This window comes from Pithys albifrons, chromosome 25, assembly GCF_047495875.1.
Source record: "Pithys albifrons albifrons isolate INPA30051 chromosome 25, PitAlb_v1, whole genome shotgun sequence".
NCBI lineage: Eukaryota > Metazoa > Chordata > Aves > Passeriformes > Thamnophilidae > Pithys > Pithys albifrons.
In genome coordinates this window covers 5,001,286-5,018,739 of record NC_092482.1, presented here as the reverse complement: position 1 = coordinate 5,018,739, position 17,454 = coordinate 5,001,286, and the positions used below count along the sequence as shown (strand labels likewise).

Sequence of the window (17,454 nt, the reverse complement as noted above, 5' to 3'; positions counted from 1 at the left end):
AGTGCCACGGCCAAGCTCAGTTGAAAAACCTCCAGGGATGGGGAATCCACCCCCTCTCTGGGCAGCCCATTCCAATCCCTGAGCACTCTCTCTGCAAAGAATTTCTTTCTCATCTCCAACTTCCATTTCCCCTGGCAGAGCTTGAGCCCATCGTGCCCCCTTGTCCTATTGCTGAGTGCCTGGGAGAAGAGACCAACCCCCAGCTGGCCAGAACTTCCCTTCAGGCAGTTCCAGACAGTGCTGAGGTCACCTCTGAGCCTCCTCTTCTCCAGGCTGAACACCCCCAGCTCCCTCAGCCTCTCCCCACAGCACTTGTGCTCCAGTCCCGTCACCAGAAGAAATTCTCCCCTGTGAGGGTGGGCAGGCCCTGGCACAGGTTGGGCAGAGAAACTGTGACTGCCCCATCCCTGGGAGTGTCCAAGGCCAGGTTGGATGGAGCATGGAGCAACCTGGGCTGGTGGAAGGTGTCCCATGGCAGGGGGTGGCACTGGATGGGCTTTAAGGTCCCTTCCAATCCAAACCATTCCATGATTCTCTGATTCTTTACTCCATGTGGATGCAGGGCAAGGTCCACGCCAGTGACAGAGCAAACCCTTTGGAAAACCTTTCCTGCAGACCAAGCCTTATGCCCAGTCCCCATGGAGGTGGCACATTCTTCCCACACCCACCATGGGCTCCTACCCCAATCCATGGAGACCATGAGGTCAAAGCCCAGCAAACCCCAGTGAGTTATTTGGGTTTCAGGTTTATCACCCAGAAAACCCATTTCCAGCTGAAAATAGATGCAAACCTGGTGTTCTCAAAACTTTATGGCAGCTGTGACATTCCCAGTGAGCATTCCCAGCCCTGGCACAGTCCATGGCTGCTGCTGCCTCATCCCTCCTGGAACAGCATCTTCCTTGCTAATGATGGACAGGGATGTCCATTCACCTGTGGTCTCTCCCTGGCTGCAGACAAGCATTTTTTGGCAGCTGTTTTGTTCCTCTGGAGGTTTCCTGGCTGGTGATGCACAGGATGCTGCTGGCTCTGGGGGGTTGTTTAGTGGAACGTCTTCCATCTCACCTCAATTCAGGTCTGGGGGGCTGTTTCCCTCTCAACACCTTTTTATGAGACCAGACAGGATCTCCGGAGATCCTTCAGTCTGGCAAAGGGCCAGCAAGTGGGTTTTATTTAAGGAAGGACATGTGGCAACACAGAGAAATGACAACCCGGGCAGTGTGAGAAGCTCTGCTGAGATCAGGTGGCTCGAGCCTCTGGGGCTTGGGAGAGCCCAGAAGGTTTGGGAAAGGGCATTCCAGGCCTCTCTCACTCCTGGAGACAAAGTTTGCCAAGGCAGGAGCTCAGTCCTGGAGGATGAAGGATGCTCATGGAGGAGAATTGGGCCAGGCTGTGGTGTGGTGGTGGCAGCTCCTGCCCAGAGGGGTCAGGACACCCCAGCACCTCTGGGACAGCTCATTGTCCCAGTTCAGCAGGTGGGCCCAGTTTGTCCCTGTGTGGGTGTGCCCAAAGCTGGGCATTCCAAACCCTCTGGGCCATTGCCCAGCAACTGTTCCCAATGGCCCATTGGCAGCAGCTGCCCAGGGCACAGCTGAGCCCTCAGGCTGGGAGCTGGCTGGGAAAGAAGCCTGGCAGAGGAGCTGGGAGAACTGCCCTGCAGGGACTCCTTGGCACCTCCACACCCACCTGAGGGCTCAGCTCTGCTCAGGGGCCAGCAACGAGTCCAAAATCCCCCCTGAGTGCCAGAGTCAGATCCCCCAGTGTGGAACTCCCTGCCCTGGGGGAGGCACTGGGGGCTCCCACCCAAACCTCAGGGGACACAATCTTGGGCTTTGGGGACTGTGGGACCACTGATGGGATCCAGAGGAGGAGCCACCACTCTGGCCCAGACTGTGCCATCATCTGCACCAACAGGTTTGTCCCTTCCTTTGCCTTTGGACTCGGGGGAACCACGTGGGGCTCAGCACAGGGGCCACCAAACCCCCCTGTGTTTGTGCCCCAGGGGGCTGGGTTAGACTGCTGGGCTTGGGGGTTAAACCCAATTTCTCTTTGGGCCATTGCATTTATTGTAATCTTGTTATGAAATTGTAACTCTGATTTATAATCTCTTTTGTGTTGGGGTCATTTTTCCTGCAGGTTCACCTTTAAACCAGCACACTCGTGATGCACCACCTTGTGCTCTTCCTCACCTTCCTCCTTCAGCTCCTCTCCATGGCCATTCCCTGGCTGCTTCACTAGGCAGGGAAAAAGCAGATATTCCCACCCTGGGAGGGATTTCCAGGCATTGCATTACGGGCAGGGTTTCCACCCTCCATCACCCCTTGTACCAAGTGTGGGTTTGTGGAGCAAACCAACCCTCTGGAAAACGATGCTGGACTTCAGAAGAAGATTTTATTGGCAAAAAACTTGCTATCCCTGCAAAATGAGTCCCCACTGAAGGCATTGAGTTCTGCTGCTTTCAGACTGTCCCACTGCTCAGTGCAGAGGCCCTGGGAGAGCTGGTGGGACAATGGTTATGGAACATCTACCCCAGCTGAACAGCACAGGAGAAAGGGAAACATTGTGGAAATCAGGATGGAACTGAGTCATGAGGTCACTGGGGGGACTCCTGTAGGGAGTTTTGTCTCTGTGTTCTTCTCCCACCCTCAGAATGGCTCCTGTGTTTAGGCATCTTCCCATGAGGGAAATGACTTTGTACACCAAAGAAGAGGGGGAATAGCCATCAAAAAATGCCTTCAGTGTTGGGACCACATTTTTGATTCACGTGCAAATGAAAACCAAGAACAGCCTTTTGTGAAACGATATTTGTGCCCAGTCTTGGGGCAGAAAAGTGGAGAAACTCTCTTCCCTTTGCCTAAAACTCTGACCAAACCCCAAAGAGACCTTTGGGTGAGTGAGACACCATCACAGGGAGCCACAAGAGCCACCAGCACCCGAGCAGGCAGAACTTTTCCTACGGCCATTCACACCACCTTCTGAGGATCCCAGACCCAGAACCTCCAAAATCCTTCTTTTTTTCATCTTTCTGGGACTGGAGCCACGGAGCTGCACCACCAGCACCCCCTGGAGGGGGTGTTTGCCCCCGAACGCCGTCCCTGTCACGCTGTGAAGTCCTGGGTTGCCAGGTTGAAGACGTTGCTCTCCATGGATGACTGCCACTTGCCCCAGTTCCTCCTGACCTCAGCCTGGACCTGAACCAACACCACGGGTGGTGCTGGCACCCAGGGACACTCACCAGCACCCAACGGAGGGGCAGGAGCTGCTCTGAGGGCTCTGCAGGGATTTGGGGTGCAGCAGGATGGGGACCCCCACAAGTCTGGGTTTGTTACACCCTCGGGGGTCTCTGTGTGCCCACGTGGCTGGGGCGCCCAGGGGTTGCTGTTGGGGGACACACTCACCTCCCCGTTGAGGAAACAGTAGAGCAGAGCCACCAGGAACCCCTGAGAAGCACAGGAGGAGCAAGGCTGACCCAAAGAAAGGGGCTGGACCCCTCTGTGCCCATCTGCTGCCCACATTTATACCCTCCCACACCTCTTACCCCGTGCCAGGGTGCACGTTGTTCCCCAGGCCACGATCCTGGGGTTTGAGGGGGGTGTGGGGCACAGCCCCCTCCCAAAAGAATGCAAAGCCCCAGCAGCACATCCCAGGGGCTCCTGGTGTGATATTGGGATGGGATGGGATGGGATGGGATGGGATGGGATGGGATGGGATGGGGTGGGATGGGATGGGATGGGATGGGATGGGATGGGATGGGATGGGATGGGATGGGATGGGATGGGATGGGATGGGATGGGATGGGGTGGGGTGGGATGGGATGGGATGGGATGGGATGGGATGGGATGGGATGGGATGAGGTGGGGTGGGATGGGATGGGATGGGATGACGTGGGGTGGGATGGGATGGGATGGGATGGGATGGGATGGGGTGGGGTGGGGTGGGATGGGATGGGATGGGATGGGATGGGATGGGATGGGATGGGGTGGGGTGAGATGGGATGGGATGGGGTGGGGTGAGATGGGATGAGATGGGATGGGATGGGATGGGGTGGGATGGGATGGAGTGGGGTGAGATGGGATGGGATGGGATGGGATGGGATGGGATGGGGTGGGGTGGGGTGGGGTGGGGTGGGATGGGATGGGATGGGGTGGGATGGGCTGGGCTGAGCTGGGCTGAGCTGGGCTGGGCTGGGCTGACATGGGATGGGATGGGATGGGATGGGATGGGATGGGATGGGATGGGATGGGGTGGGATGGGATGGGATGGGATGGGACGGGATGGGGTGGGATGGGATGGGATGGGATGGGTACAGGGGAACCTTGGCCTCCCCATCTCCCCCAACCTGCACCTGGTAAGAGCCGAGGACCAGCTCGAAGTACAGCCGGGCGTCCACACCGACGTGCTCGGGGAAGAGAGCAAACACCACGTAGTGCACCCCAAAAAGAGGTATGAGAAGCAGCGTGGACTTGGTCAACCTCCTGCAGAGAGGGGTGGGATGAATGGAAGCCTAGGTGGTCCTGCTGCCCCATGAGACCTTCCCAAGAGCTTGGTTTTAACCCATAGTAAGCTCTCCATGAAAGGAAGGTCTTGGAGGCTCCTGATGTTCCTCCTCCGTGCTCCTCCAGGGAGGGGTCTCTGCTGCCCTGGGACCCTCAGAAACCAGGGTGAGGACAGGCCCCCATTTTCAGCCCTTACATGTACTGCTGCTTGTAGTTCTTGCTGATGTCTGGGGACCGGATCTTCTGTGCCAACATCCTGGTGACATTGAGGAAGATGAGGAAGTTCACCTGCCGTGGAAAGGCAAGTCTCAGGCTCTGCACAGCCCCCTGCTTGGCCCCATATGGGACCCCCAGCTCTGGGGTTGGGATTCTCAGGGGACACACTCACAAATATGGCCAGGAGGATGGGAGCCTTGATCACCCACCAGTACAGACTGGTGTAGTCATCCCAGCATCTAAGGGAGAGGAGAAATGACTCTGGCACCAACTTGGACCTTTGTAGCCCAGGTGTCACCTTGACACCCCTTGGACCAGCCCCCTGCTCCCTTTGCACGTCACCCCTTGCCACAGGATCCACCAGAAAACAGAAATGGCATTAAATCCCTGGCCCAGTTCTCCCCTCCTGAGCCTCCCATGCAAGAGGTTCATCCCCCAGGACTTGGATGTGTGGCATGTGGACGAGGTGGCCTGGAGAAGGAAGAAGTGTCTGTTCCTACCCGTGGTTGTCGTACCGCAGCCTGGTGACCACCCACACAGCGACTGTAACCATGGGGACACCTGCAAGGACAGGCCAGGCAGGGATGTGGAGTCACCCCAGTGCCCTGTGTCACCCTCCCTTAGCCCCAAAACCACATCTAGGTCAGGTTTGGGCCCCTGGATGTGGCCTTTCTACCTTCTCCAGGTTTGAAAGGAGGTGGTGCCCACCGATGGTGATGTCTGCCTGTGCCTGGCCACCCTCCCACTCCCATGTGTGCTCTTACATCCAACCTGGGCACCTGGGATGGCTGTTCCCAGTTCCAGGTGGGTGTGGGAGGAAGGGAGGACCTGTCCTGGATCAGGCCATGCTTCCCAACCAGCTCCAGGGGCTGGCAGGAGCCCCAGCAAGCACGAAGCCATGGGGGTGAGATGAGCTCAGTTGGTTAAAACTTGTTTGCAATAATGCCAAGGTCATGGGTTCAATCCCCTGTGTGGGCCATTGACTTAAGGGTTGGACTTGCTGATCCTTGTGGGTCCTTCCAGCTCAGAATAGTCTGGGTTTCTGTGATGCTGTGGGTGAGAGGGACCTGCTGAGAGCAGCCATGGCACCCATCATACCTGGAGACCTCTGGCCAGGTGGGCTCAGACCAGGGGGTCCCTGAAGGTGGTTCCTGCCCACTGTCTGTCAGTGGGCCCTGCTGGAGGGGCTGGTGGCCCCACACTCACCCCAGCCAATGAGGATGTACCACCAGATGTACCTCCTGTCGGAGGTGAAGGTGAGCAGCAGCAGGGTCTGCAGGTACAGCCCCTCCACCAGCAGCCAGTAGAAGTTGGCCAGGACTGAGTACTGGAAGAAGGCGATGGCTGCTTTGCAGTTCACCTGTGAGGATGAGGAGGGTGAAGGCTCAGAGCACTACATGGCATCAGACCCTGTCCTGGGGGCACAGAGGATGGTGATCCTTCCTGTCCACCCCCTCGAGGAGACCTGTGATGGCCTTTGAGAGCAGCCCCAGGGATTCTGCACCAATGCCACGTGTCACCTGCGGCAGGTTCTGCTCTGTCTGTGCAACATGAGCAGGTGGCCATGGGCTGGTTTAGTAGGACCTTTAGAAAGCCATGTCTGGTTGTGTCCATGGTGCCCACAGTGCTGGATCTGCACACAGGGGTCTCTGAGAACCCCAAATCTGCACGTCCAGCAGTGCCAGGTGTGTTTGGGTGTACCTGGTGCTGCTGGGGTTGTGCTGGGACACTGTCTGAGCCCAGGGAGGGCGTTGAGAGCAGGACACCACTCTGCCCACAGGGCACATGCAGAAACACTGTTGTGAACCTCCCAAGGTCCTCCCAAGCCAGACTTTCCTCCCCAGGCTCACAACCTCTCTCTCTCTCTCCTCTCTGCAGTGCTAAAGCCATTCCAAACCCACCCAAACCCTCCCAGATGAGCTCATGGTGCCCTCCCTGCACCTTGCCCTGGCTGGGACTTGGTGTCTTACTGTTGACATTGTGCAGTGGTCAATGGACTCATCTGAGAAGAGGACACTGTCCTTGACGAACACAGCAGTCCCACGCAGGATGAAGGAGGTGAAGAAGTGGATGTGGATGGAGTTCCTGGTGCAGTGCAGCTTCCTAAGGGATGCAGAGATGTGCTGTGCCCAGGGAGGAGCAGGGAGAGCCAAGGGGCAGAGGAACTTCTCCTCTGGTATCCCCTTCCCTGGCTGGAGCCCAGCCCAAGGACCACATGTCGGTGATATGGTCAAACACAAAGCCCTGGAGAAGGTTTTCCTGCTCTGAAATCAGGAAGGACAGGGTTGTGCCAATCCTGAGGGTGCTGCCCAGGGACAAGGTGTGCTGGAGAACATCCTCAGCCACTTCCAGGGAGCTTAAATCTGCAGCACAGCGAGGTCTGCAAAAGCAAAGCTTCAAAGGGCCACCCGAGGGTTTAAAGTCTGTGTGTCAACAGAGCTGAGTGTTCCTCTCGTGCCTCCCTGATTTTCCATGTTGGCAGGAGTGGAGTTGGGCTGCTCAGGGAGGGGAGAGGCCAAGGGCAGCATCCTCTGCTGAGGATTTACCCAGTGATCCTTCAGCTGCAGCCAGAGCTGAGTGAGCCCTACCTGAAGCAGGAGAAGATGCCAATGGCCAAGAACAGGGCTGCCAGGGACGTGGAGTAGCCACAGGTGTAAAGCACCTTCATGGTGACAAAATAGCCTTTCTGGAAGGGAAAGTACCAGTGGAGAGAGGGGACATGGACTGGGGGGTGCTGGTTTGTGGTGGCAGAGAGGTGACACGGTGATGCCCCAGCCCTTGCCCAGGTCCCTCCAGGCATCCCAGAAACAAGGATGAGGCTAAATGAGATAAACCCAGGAGCATTTAATGTTTCTTTGCTCAAGAGTGTGGGTCAGTGTGGGGTAGAATGATATGGGATGAACGATGTGGAGTGGGTGATGTGGGGAGGGTGATGTGAGGAGGGTGATGTGGGGAGGGTGATCTGGAATGGGTGATGTGGGGAGGGTGATGTGGGGAGGGTGATGTGGGGAGGGTGATGTGGGGAAGGTGATGTGGGGAAGGTGATGTGGGGAGGGTGATGTGGGGAAGGTGATGTGGGGAAGGTGATGTGGGGAAGGTGATGTGGGGAGGGTGATCTGGGGAGGGTGATGTGGGGAGGGTGATCTGGAATGGGTGATGTGGGGAAGGTGATGTGGGGTGGGTGATGTGGGAAGGGTGAGGTGGGAAGGGTGAGGTGGGGAGGGTGAGGTGGGGAGGGTGAGGTGGGGAGGGTGATGTGGGAAGGGTGAGGTGGGGAAGGTGATGTGGGGTGGGTGATGTGGGGAGGGTGATGTGGGGAGGGTGATGTGGGGAGGGTGATGTGGGGAGGATGATGTGGGGAGGATGATGTGGGAAGGGTTACATGGGGAGGGTGATGTTGGGAGGATGAGGTGGGGAAGGTGATGTGGGGAGAGTGATCTGGGAAGGTGATGTGGGGAGGGCGATGTGGAAAGGTTGATGTGGGGAGGGTGAGGTGGGGAGGGCGAGGTGAGGAAGGTGAGGTGAGGTAGGTGAGGTGAGGAGGATGTTGTGGGGAGGGTGATGCCACAGTGGGTGCCCCACAGCCCCCAGTGACCCTCTTGCCTTGGCCTCGGTGTCGTTGTTGGTGCCAAGGCCCTCCAGCTGGCAGGCGTTGTGGTAGGGAGGGCTGGGGAAGCTCCAGCCCGACTCGGTGCAGTTCCTCTGGATCAGCACTGCAGCAACAAGAAGGAACCTCACAAGAGCATCAGAACCCCCAAAATGTCCAGCCTGGGCCAGCACCAGCACCCCCCTGGGGACAGCAGTGTGGTACCCGAGTGGCCTGGCTGCCCATCCCTCCTGGATCACATCGCTGCTCTCCAGGAGGTGCCAGGGCAGCTTGGGGCAGGCATGAACCCCCCAGAGGGAGGGAGTTCAGGCTAAAAAACCTGCCTATTCATCCCGTGAGGGCTTCACCAAGCCCCTCCTGAGGTGTTCCTGCCGTAAATCAAGCATTTACCAACCCTCCATCCTCCTTTCCAGTTGCACCCAGTGCTCAGATACTGGGGGCACCGATTGGGTGCTCTCCTTCCCACCCCGAGGGTTGGAGGCAGCAGCTCCCCTGGCAGCAATTCCCACCCTGGGAGAGCACCTGGACTTGAAATCATCATAATCTTCCACGGCATGTTTTGTCTTGGGGTGATGCTGAGCAGGTGAGGAGCATTTGGCTGGTGTGTGGGTGGGGAAAGGAGGGCACCGAGCAGCAAAGGGACTGTCCTGGTGTCACCTGGGTGAAGGATGAGGTCCCCAAGAGCTCTACCCACAAGGTACTGAGTGATGAAAGGATGTGGGGGCTTTCCTGGTGTGGCAACACCCTGAACCTCTGCTGTTGCCCATCCCCTGCTTGGACTGCAATATATACTGAGGGCATAATTCTGGAGAGGCAGGAGCTGTGAGATCGGAGGGGAAGGGCTGGGGTGGCACAAAAGTCCCTGGCAGGGCGGATGGGCGGGTGGGTGGGTGGGTGGGTGGGTGCAGCCCAGCCCTCGATCCCATGGGATGAGCTGTCCGGGCTGGAGTCAGAGCGCAGCACCTTTGGATTTCTTGAAGACGTGGAGGATGTCGGGACAGGCGACAGCTCGGGACTGGCCGACAGGCACGGCCGACCAGCAGCTCACCCCGTCCCACTCGGTCTGGCAGCCTGCGGAGGGATGGCAGGGTTGTGTCGGGGAGAGGGGACGTGCCAGGGGGACACACAGTGCCCACAGTCTCCGGCACAGCCGAGGGGACACACACACAGCCCCTGGCACAGCCGAGGGGACACACACAGCTCCTGGCACAGCCGAGGGGACACACACAGCCCCTGGCACAACCGAGGGGACACACACAGTGCCCACAGTCTCCGGCACAGCCGAGGGGACACACACAGCTCCTGGCACAGCCGAGGGGACACACACACAACCCCTGACACAGCCGAGGGGACACACACACAGCCCCAACAGTCCCTGGCACAGCCGAGGGGACACACACACAGCCCCTGGCACAGCCCCCGGCACAGCTGAAGGGACACACACGCAGCCCCCACAGCCCCTGGCACAGCCGAAGGGACACACACAGCCGAGGGGACACACAGAGCCCCTGGCACAGCCGAGGGGACACACACAGCTCCTGGCACAGCTGAGGGGACACACACAGAGCCCTTCACGGCCCCTGACACAGCCAAGGGATCACACACAGAGCCCCTGGCACAGCCGAGGGGACACACACAACCCCTGACACAGCCGAGGGGACACACACACAGAGTCCCCACAGGCCCTGGCACAGCCCCCGGCACAGCTGAAGGGACACACACGCAGCCCCCCAGCTCCCGGCACAGCCGAGGGGACACACACAGCCGAGGGGACACACAGAGCCCCTGGCACAGCCGGGGACACACACGCAGCCCCCACAGCCCCTGGCACAGCCGAAGGGACACACAGAGCCCCTGGCACAGCCGGGGACACACACGCAGCCCCCACAGCCCCTGGCACAGCCGAAGGGACACACAGAGCACCGGGCACAGCCGAGGGGACACACACACAGCCCCCACAGCCCCTGGCACAGCCGAGGGGACACACACAAAGCCCCCACAGCCCCCGGCACAGCCGAGGGGACACACACGCAGCCCCCCAGCCCCGGCTCAGCCGAGGGGACACACAGAACACCGGGCACAACCGAGGGGACACACACGCAGCCCCCCAGCCCCGGCTCAGCCCGCACCAGGCACAGCTCTGCGGCTGTAACGGGAGAGCGGAGCCGTCACCCGATCCCCGGGCCATTCCGTACCCCCTCAAGAATCAGGAGCATCCTGGCTCCAGTCCCGGCAACCACCTCCCCCGGCGCTCAGATCTCCTTTTAGCCCCGCGGTGAGACGGGACCTGGTATTTCCTGAGGTTACATCGGACCGGAGCGCCCGCGGGGAGACCCTGGGGATGAGGCTGCGGGATGGGCTGGGAATATCCTGGGGGTTCTAAAATAATGCAGGTTTAGGCTGTATCTTTGCACCCAGCAGCCGTGGAGGCTCAGTTTGGGATGTCTCTCCGGAGGACAGGAGAAAGCCCTGCAAGACTTGCTGACGGTGATTCGCTTAAACACGCTTTGCTTTTGTCTCCAGCATTAAATTCCACTTCAAACGATTCCCGAATTGCCTCGGAAATCAGCACGGCCAAGCAGACTCGGGGACTTGAAGAATTAGTGCTGCAGCATCCCAGGATGAGACAGACATCACATTCCAGGACAGCCCTCCTCCTTCCACAGCTCCATTATTAACCTTGCAGATATACACTGTTAACCTGGAGCTACATCTATTCCCAGCCAGGGAGTGTGGACTCAGACAAGCCTAATTAGTTTTCCCTGATTTCAGCAGAGTTGGCAGTGGGTATCTGGCCAGACTGGCAGGGATTTGGAAAGCTGGCAGTGGGATGCCAGAGCACGGATAAACATTTGCTCTGGAGGATCAGTGAACTGAGCAGGCTACTGGGGCTGTCACTGAAAGGGGCTGCTTCTTTTTTTGGGGTCACAGAATCCTGGAATGGTTTGGGTTGGAAGGGGCATTAAAGCTCAGCCAATCCCACCCCTGCCATGGGCAGGGACACCTCCCACCAGCCCAGGGTGCTCCAAGCCCTGTCCAACCTGGCCTGGGACACTCCCAGGGCTGGGGCAGCCACAGCTTCTCTGGGCACCTGTGCCAGGGCCTGCCCACCCTCCCAGCCAGGAATTCCTTCCCAATATCCCATCTGTCCCTGCCCTCTGGCAGTGGGAAGCCATTCCCTGTGTCCTGTCCCTCCATCCCTTGTCCCCAGTCCCTCTCCAGCTCTCCTGGAGCCCCTTTAGGGTCTGGAAGGGGCTCTCAGGTCTCCCTGGAGCCTTCTCTTCTCCAGGTGACCCCCCCAGCTCTCAGCCTGGCTCCAGAGCAGAGGGAGCTCCAGCCCTGGAGCATCTTCCTGACCCTCTCTGGAACTCACAGCACCTGCAGTCCAGAGGAGGCCACAGGAATGATCCAAGGAGTGGAAGAGCCCTGCTATGAGGAAAGGCTGAAGGAGCTGGGGCTGTTCAGCCTGGAGAGGAGAAGGCTCTGGGCAGACCTTGGAGCACCTCCCACCACATCCAGGGCATCTGAGCCTTTCCCCCACATTGTCACTTCATGTCATTCTCTACACAAGACCCTCTCTGCTGGCCCAAGCAAGGGGAGAGAGATAAATTCAGCTCAAGTGGGCAGTGGAGGCATCAGTTGAGCAGGAAACCCAGGATTAAATCCTGATTTTAATTATGCTGCTTGGTTATTTTCCTGCAGTGAAATTCCTTCCCCTGGGCTGGCACAAAATGGGCTGCAAAATGGACCTTTTCCAATCAACTTGGCTTTTCTCTGCTAAGCTGGATGATAAGTTACATCTCTGCAGTTATTTCAGCAATTATGCACCTTTCCATGCATTTATTGAGAAGTTTAATTTTTACATTGGTTTTAGATAAAACCCATCAAGTGACGCATTTCTTATTCTCCAAGTGATCATTTTTGCCCAGAAAATTGGGTTTGCTGCTGCTGGATGGAAACTGAAATGCAATTTAAAAAAAAAAATACGTAGCAAAGCAGCACTTCAAACCAGTTTTCCAATCAGTTAATTGGTTTAAAAGTAAAAATGTAAAAATTAAGTTGCTCAGAACACATTTTGAATTAAAAGTAACTGAATTAGGAAGGCAAGAAGATGGGAAGTGGGGACAAGCATGATGTCACCTTGGTGCTGGTGGCATCAGTGCAGGGAGGATGGAGGGGGAAGAATGGACCACCCTGGCAGTGCCAGAGGCCATAAATTCTCCCCTGGGAGGGTGGGCAGGCCCTGGCACAGGTGCCCAGAGAAGCTGTGGCTGCCTCAGCCCTGGGAGTGTCCCAGGCCAGGCTGGACAGGGCTTGGAGCAGCCTGGGCTGGTGGGAGGTGTCCCTGCCCATGGCAGGGGTGGGATCCTTATGTTTCCTTCCATCCCAAACCATTCTGGAATCCTGTGATTCCATGGAGTTGTGGAGGATGTTCTAGGCTGGGTTTAGAGCCAGAGACCTGAGAGCTCCTTCCAGTGCCCAAAGGGGCTCCAGGAGAGCTGGAGAGGGACTGGGGACAAGGGATGGAGGGACAGGACAAGGGAATGGCTTCCCACTGCCAGAGGGCAGGGATAGGTGGGATATTGGGAAGGAATTCCTGGCTGGGAGGGTGGGCAGGCCCTGGCACAGGTGCCCAGAGAAGCTGTGGCTGCCCCAGCCCTGGGAGTGTCCCAGGCCAGGTTGGACAGGGCTTGGAGCACCCTGGGCTGGTGGGAGGTGTCCCTGCCCATGGCAGGGGTGGCACTGGGTGGGCTTTAATGTCCCTTCAAACCCAAACCATTCCATGATTCTATAAATCTGCCAGGATTTGTTGGTGTCCCTCAGCCCACCCTCAGCTCCCTCTCTCCCTGCAGCAGCTTCTTTAAGGCTCTCCAGGGTTTTCTCCTTGCTTTGGTGCTGCTTTCCATTTTCCTGGAAATACCTTCTTTTCCACATCCATGTGAGCTCTGCAACCCCGTCCCATGGATCACCCTCCAAAGATCTCACTGAATCCTGAGGGATGCAATCCTGGTGCACTCACCTTCCTGCCTGGGGGTTCCTGGTGGGGCTGGGGCTTGGCTCTCACTCCTCATCATCTCCAGACATTCCTCTTCTTGCTTTTGGAAGTAGAGGATGATGGAGCAGTCGGGATGTGTTCCTTGCACCTTGGGAAGAGGAAAGGACAGGCAGCAGAATCACAGAATCAGGGAATGGTTTGGGTTGGAGGGGACCCTAAAGCCCATTCAGTTCTGCCCCCTCCCATGGGCAGTGACACCTTAGAATCATAGAATGGATTGGATGGAAAAGACCTCCAAGATCATCAAGTCCAACCATTGATCCAACCCCACTGTGATCATCAGCCCAAGGCACTCTGTGCCCTGGGCTGATGATCACAGTGGGGTTGGATCAATATGTGGTGGATTCTCACTCAGTGCCACAGAATCACAGAATCATAGAATGGATTGGGTTGGAAAAGACCTCCGAGATCATCAAGTCCAACCCTTGGTCCAACTCCAGTCCCTTTACCAGATCATGGCACTCAGTGCCACGGCCAAGCTCAGCTGAAAAACCTCCAGGGATGGGGAATCCACCCCCTCTCTGGGCAGCCCATTCCAATGCCTGAGCACTCTCTCTGCAAAGAATTTCTTTCTCCTCTCCAACTTCAATTTCCCCTGGCAGAGCTTGAGCCCATCGTGCCCCCTTGTCCTATTGCTGAGTGCCTGGGAGAAGAGACCAACCCCCACCTGGCCAGAACTTCCCTTCAGGCAGTTCCAGACAGTGCTGAGGTCACCTCTGAGCCTCCTCTTCTCCAGGCTGAACACCCCCAGCTCCCTCAGCCTCTCCCCACAGCACTTGTGCTCCAGTCCCTTCTCCAGCCTTGTTGGTCCTTCCCCAGGACCAGGTGGATGTTGGGCATTAACAGGCAGATTCCAGGCAAAATTCCCTATTTCTGCTGCAGCTGCCCCAGGAGACCCAGCTATGGAACTGAGCTCTGGACTCTGATATTTCCTTCCCTTTCTGCTCTTTGCCTTGTAAACACCACAGAGAAACACTGCAATTATTTTTAATTCCCTCTGAGAGCCTGTGGTGCCTCAGGGCGCTGCTGCACCACAACACCAGCTCCATGTGGAGCTGAGTTTATGGATGGAGAGCCTGGTCCCACTGTCAGGGCTGAGGCCAGCACTGTTCCAAACCTCAGCAAGGACACCATGCAATTAGAGATTTACAAAAACCACCTCTCTGGGCATGGCTAATCCTTCCCTGGGGTTTGCTCATCTTCAGGCTGGTGTGTTTTAATTGGAGGCATTGGCAACAGCCATTGGAGTTCACCCTTCTCCTGCTTTCCTGCTCTTTGGGAGATGCTGCAAAACAGGCACAGTGACCTCCTTAAAGCTGTGGGGTTTGGTAGAAAAAGTGATGAAACACCAAGGAGTAATTCCTGACCCTACAGATCCCCAAAATGCAAGTGGTTCAGTGTCCAGGGATTGGAGTCTCCTGGAATCTCTGTTTTTGGGATTTGCCTCTTTCCAGCTGGAGAGCCTGGAGATTGGGGCTGAACTGAGAGCAGGCCACGAATTTTCCATGTCCATTGTCAAGTATCCGTGCCCATTCCCAGGCATCCATGCTCATTCCTAAGCACTTGTGCCCACAGGGGGATGGATGCCTTTCCCTTTCCCTTTCCCTTTCCCTTTCCCTTTCCCTTTCCCTTTCCCTTTCCCTTTCCCTTTCCCTTTCCCTTTCCCTTTCCCTTTCCCTTTCCCTTTCCCTTTCCCTTTCCCTTTCCCTCTCTTCTTTTCCCTTTCCCTTTTTCTACCCCTTTTTTTTCCATTCCTCTCTTCCCTTCTTCTCCACACCCCCCCCTGCCTCCCTTTCCTTTCCTCTCCTTTTCCTTTGCCCCTGGAGCAATCGGACACATTTAGGGGGGGGATTTATTCCCCGTGCGTCCCTCCAGCAGCACAACCACCCCGTGTGCCCACATTTCCATGGGGTTCAGTGCCAGCCATGCCCATGACTCTGCTCCAGGACTGGGAGCACCCACAGATGTCCCAGTGCCCTGCACCCTCCAGCCATGCCAACCTTCGTGCCTGTGGATGTTCCCCCGGCCCTCGGGGTTTGGGGCTCCCTCGAGGGGTGCAGGACGATGGGAGTGAAGCCCCCGCAGGGACCCGCGGGGGGATGGAGGGACCGTCCCCGAGGCATTGCCCCCCGGGACATCCCTTGGAGCTGAATCCCACGGGAGCTCTGCCCTGACTGGTCCCTGAGCGCTGTCACAGCCCTGGGGCATCCCAGCATTGCCCATGGCAGCAAATCACCCCCCAGGAGCTGCTGTGAAACCCCCCGAGTGGGTGGGGAGTGCCCACAGCTCGTAGGGCTTCACCCTGGGTGGGAGGGATGGGGATGGGATGGGATGGGATGGGATGGGATGGGATGGGATGGGATGGGATGGGATGGGATGGGATGGGGATGGGGATGGGGATGGGGATGGGGAAGGGGTGGGGATGGGATGGGATGGGATGGGATGGGATGGGGATGGGGATGGGGATGGGGATGGGGATGGGGAAGGGGTGGGGATGGGGATGGGATGGGATGGGATGGGATGGGGATGGGATGGGATGGGGATGGGGATGGGGATGGGATGGGATGGGATGGGATGGGGATGGGGATGGGGTAGGGATGGGGATGGGGATGGGGATGGGGATGGGGATGGGGTAGGGATGGGACAGGGGTGGGGATGGGATGGGGATGGGATGGGATGGGAAGATCCCACCCTGGCCAGGAGGGCAGCACAGTGTTATCAGCGCTGTCAGAGCCTGGGATGGTTGCCCCAGGGCCACCACCGTGCCTGCTGCCCACCCTGTCCCCCCGCGGTCCCGCTGCCCCCAGGGTCACTCACCTGAAGCACTGGGAGGACGAGCAGCAGGACCAGCAGCCTGAGGTGGGGCTGCCGTGGGAGCCCCATGGCTGGAACCAGCGGCTGTCCCGGCTCAGTCCCCGAGGGGCTGGGGCCAGCCCGGCTGCTCCTCCATGTCCCCGAGGGGGGGTGGCCCCGGCCCCCCGGGATGACCCCGCACCTTCCTCCCCCTCACTCCTCCTCGCTGCCCCTTCCCAGCCGTGTCCTGCTCCCGTCTGCTCCTGTCTCCCTCCAGAAGCCTTTCCTGCAGCAGGTCCTCGGTGCCACTCTGGTGGCCAAGTGTCCCCCCGGCTCTGGCTGTCCCCGAGTGCCGACGGGCTCTGTCTCTCTGCGAGCCTGAATGTCACAGCTCCTGCATCTGGAATGTGGAGGCTCCACCCTCTGCTCCCCCTCCCCACGCAGAGGGTTGGATGGAGGAGCAGCTGGGGGGGACCCCCAGCCTGGCACTGCCCAGCCTGGCCCCTGCTGTGCCCCCAGCACCCCCTCACCTGCTCCCAGCTGGGCCCAGGGGGATGCACAGCAGGGACATGGACACCTCTTTTCTGCTCCTTGAGTGCTGCTGGGCTGCAAATCTGCTGGTTAAAGGCTGTGGGGAGTGGGGGTGCAGCCGGGATGGGGTGCAAGGGGCACCCCAAGGGGCTCATTGCACCCTGAGCAGCTCCATGCCCGGGACTAGAGGAAGGTGGAGAGCTCAAAGGAGATGTTGTGGCCTGGGGTTGTGCACACACATGTACAAATACATGCCCTGACACACGTGTGTCTGCTGGACACAGCTGTGCACATGGTATGGGGCAGGGATGCTCCTCCAGGTCCTTCCCCAGGGTGGCAGGAGGCTCTGCTGGTCCCAGTGATGCCTGAGGAGTTAATGTGTTTTATAGATTTTTAGAACCACAGAAGCTCTAATAAAGGTAACCTGTATATTTTTCTCCATTAAAACTGTTTTCGAGTGTCTGTTTTTCACAGGAATAGACAACACCAGCGTGCCAGGCAGTGCTGCCCATCCCTGTCTCTCTGTCCCCTGTCCCCACACTGCCTGCTCACCTCCTGCCTCTGCTGCCCACAATGCACCCAAACCCCTCCCCAGAACTCCCCCCTCACCCAGAGGGGCCCAGGGTGGGCACTGGGAGCCTGGCAGCTGCCCACACCTCTGCAAAATAACCTTAACTCTGCTCCAGCCGAGGCTTTTGGTCTCAGCCGAGCTCATGATTTTGGTGGTTTGGTGGCCGGCGGGTGCTGCACCCTCGGTG

The 17,454-nt window shown here is 58.1% G+C and overlaps 1 protein-coding gene across 2 annotated transcripts; it reads right to left on the bottom strand.

The window, feature by feature from the left end:
* Positions 1-3,081: 3,081 nt before the first annotated feature.
* On the bottom strand, positions 3,082-16,417 carry LOC139682837 (vasoactive intestinal polypeptide receptor 1-like). Of its 2 annotated transcripts, none has more exons than XM_071577454.1 (13): positions 16,190-16,417; positions 13,337-13,460; positions 9,280-9,387; positions 8,313-8,422; positions 7,298-7,395; positions 6,680-6,812; positions 5,916-6,069; positions 5,210-5,270; positions 4,882-4,948; positions 4,690-4,781; positions 4,343-4,472; positions 3,327-3,437; positions 3,082-3,227 (listed from the first exon to the last, which is right to left on the bottom strand). In XM_071577454.1, the coding sequence occupies exons 1-13, from the start codon at positions 16,253-16,255 to the stop codon at positions 3,096-3,098; spliced, it is 1,386 nt and encodes a 461-aa protein (XP_071433555.1). In that variant the 5' UTR covers positions 16,256-16,417; the 3' UTR covers positions 3,082-3,095. The 2 variants fall into 2 exon arrangements, with proteins under 2 accessions (XP_071433555.1, XP_071433556.1); XM_071577455.1 differs by having other exon boundaries at positions 3,082-3,188; positions 3,396-3,437.
* Between the last annotated feature and the right edge of the window lie 1,037 nt (positions 16,418-17,454).

Bases quoted from the DNA above. Each gene is read 5' to 3' on its own strand.
- LOC139682837 (XM_071577454.1), bottom strand. From the start codon at position 16,255: ATGGGGCTCCCACGGCAGCCCCACCTCAGGCTGCTGGTCCTGCTGCTC. The intron at 4,949-5,209 runs GTAGGAACAGAC...CCTCTCCCTTAG, and splicing joins CTGCGGTACGACAACCACGG to ATGCTGGGATGACTACACCA. The intron at 4,782-4,881 runs GTGAGTGTGTCC...TTTCCACGGCAG, and splicing joins CCATCCTCCTGGCCATATTT to GTGAACTTCCTCATCTTCCT.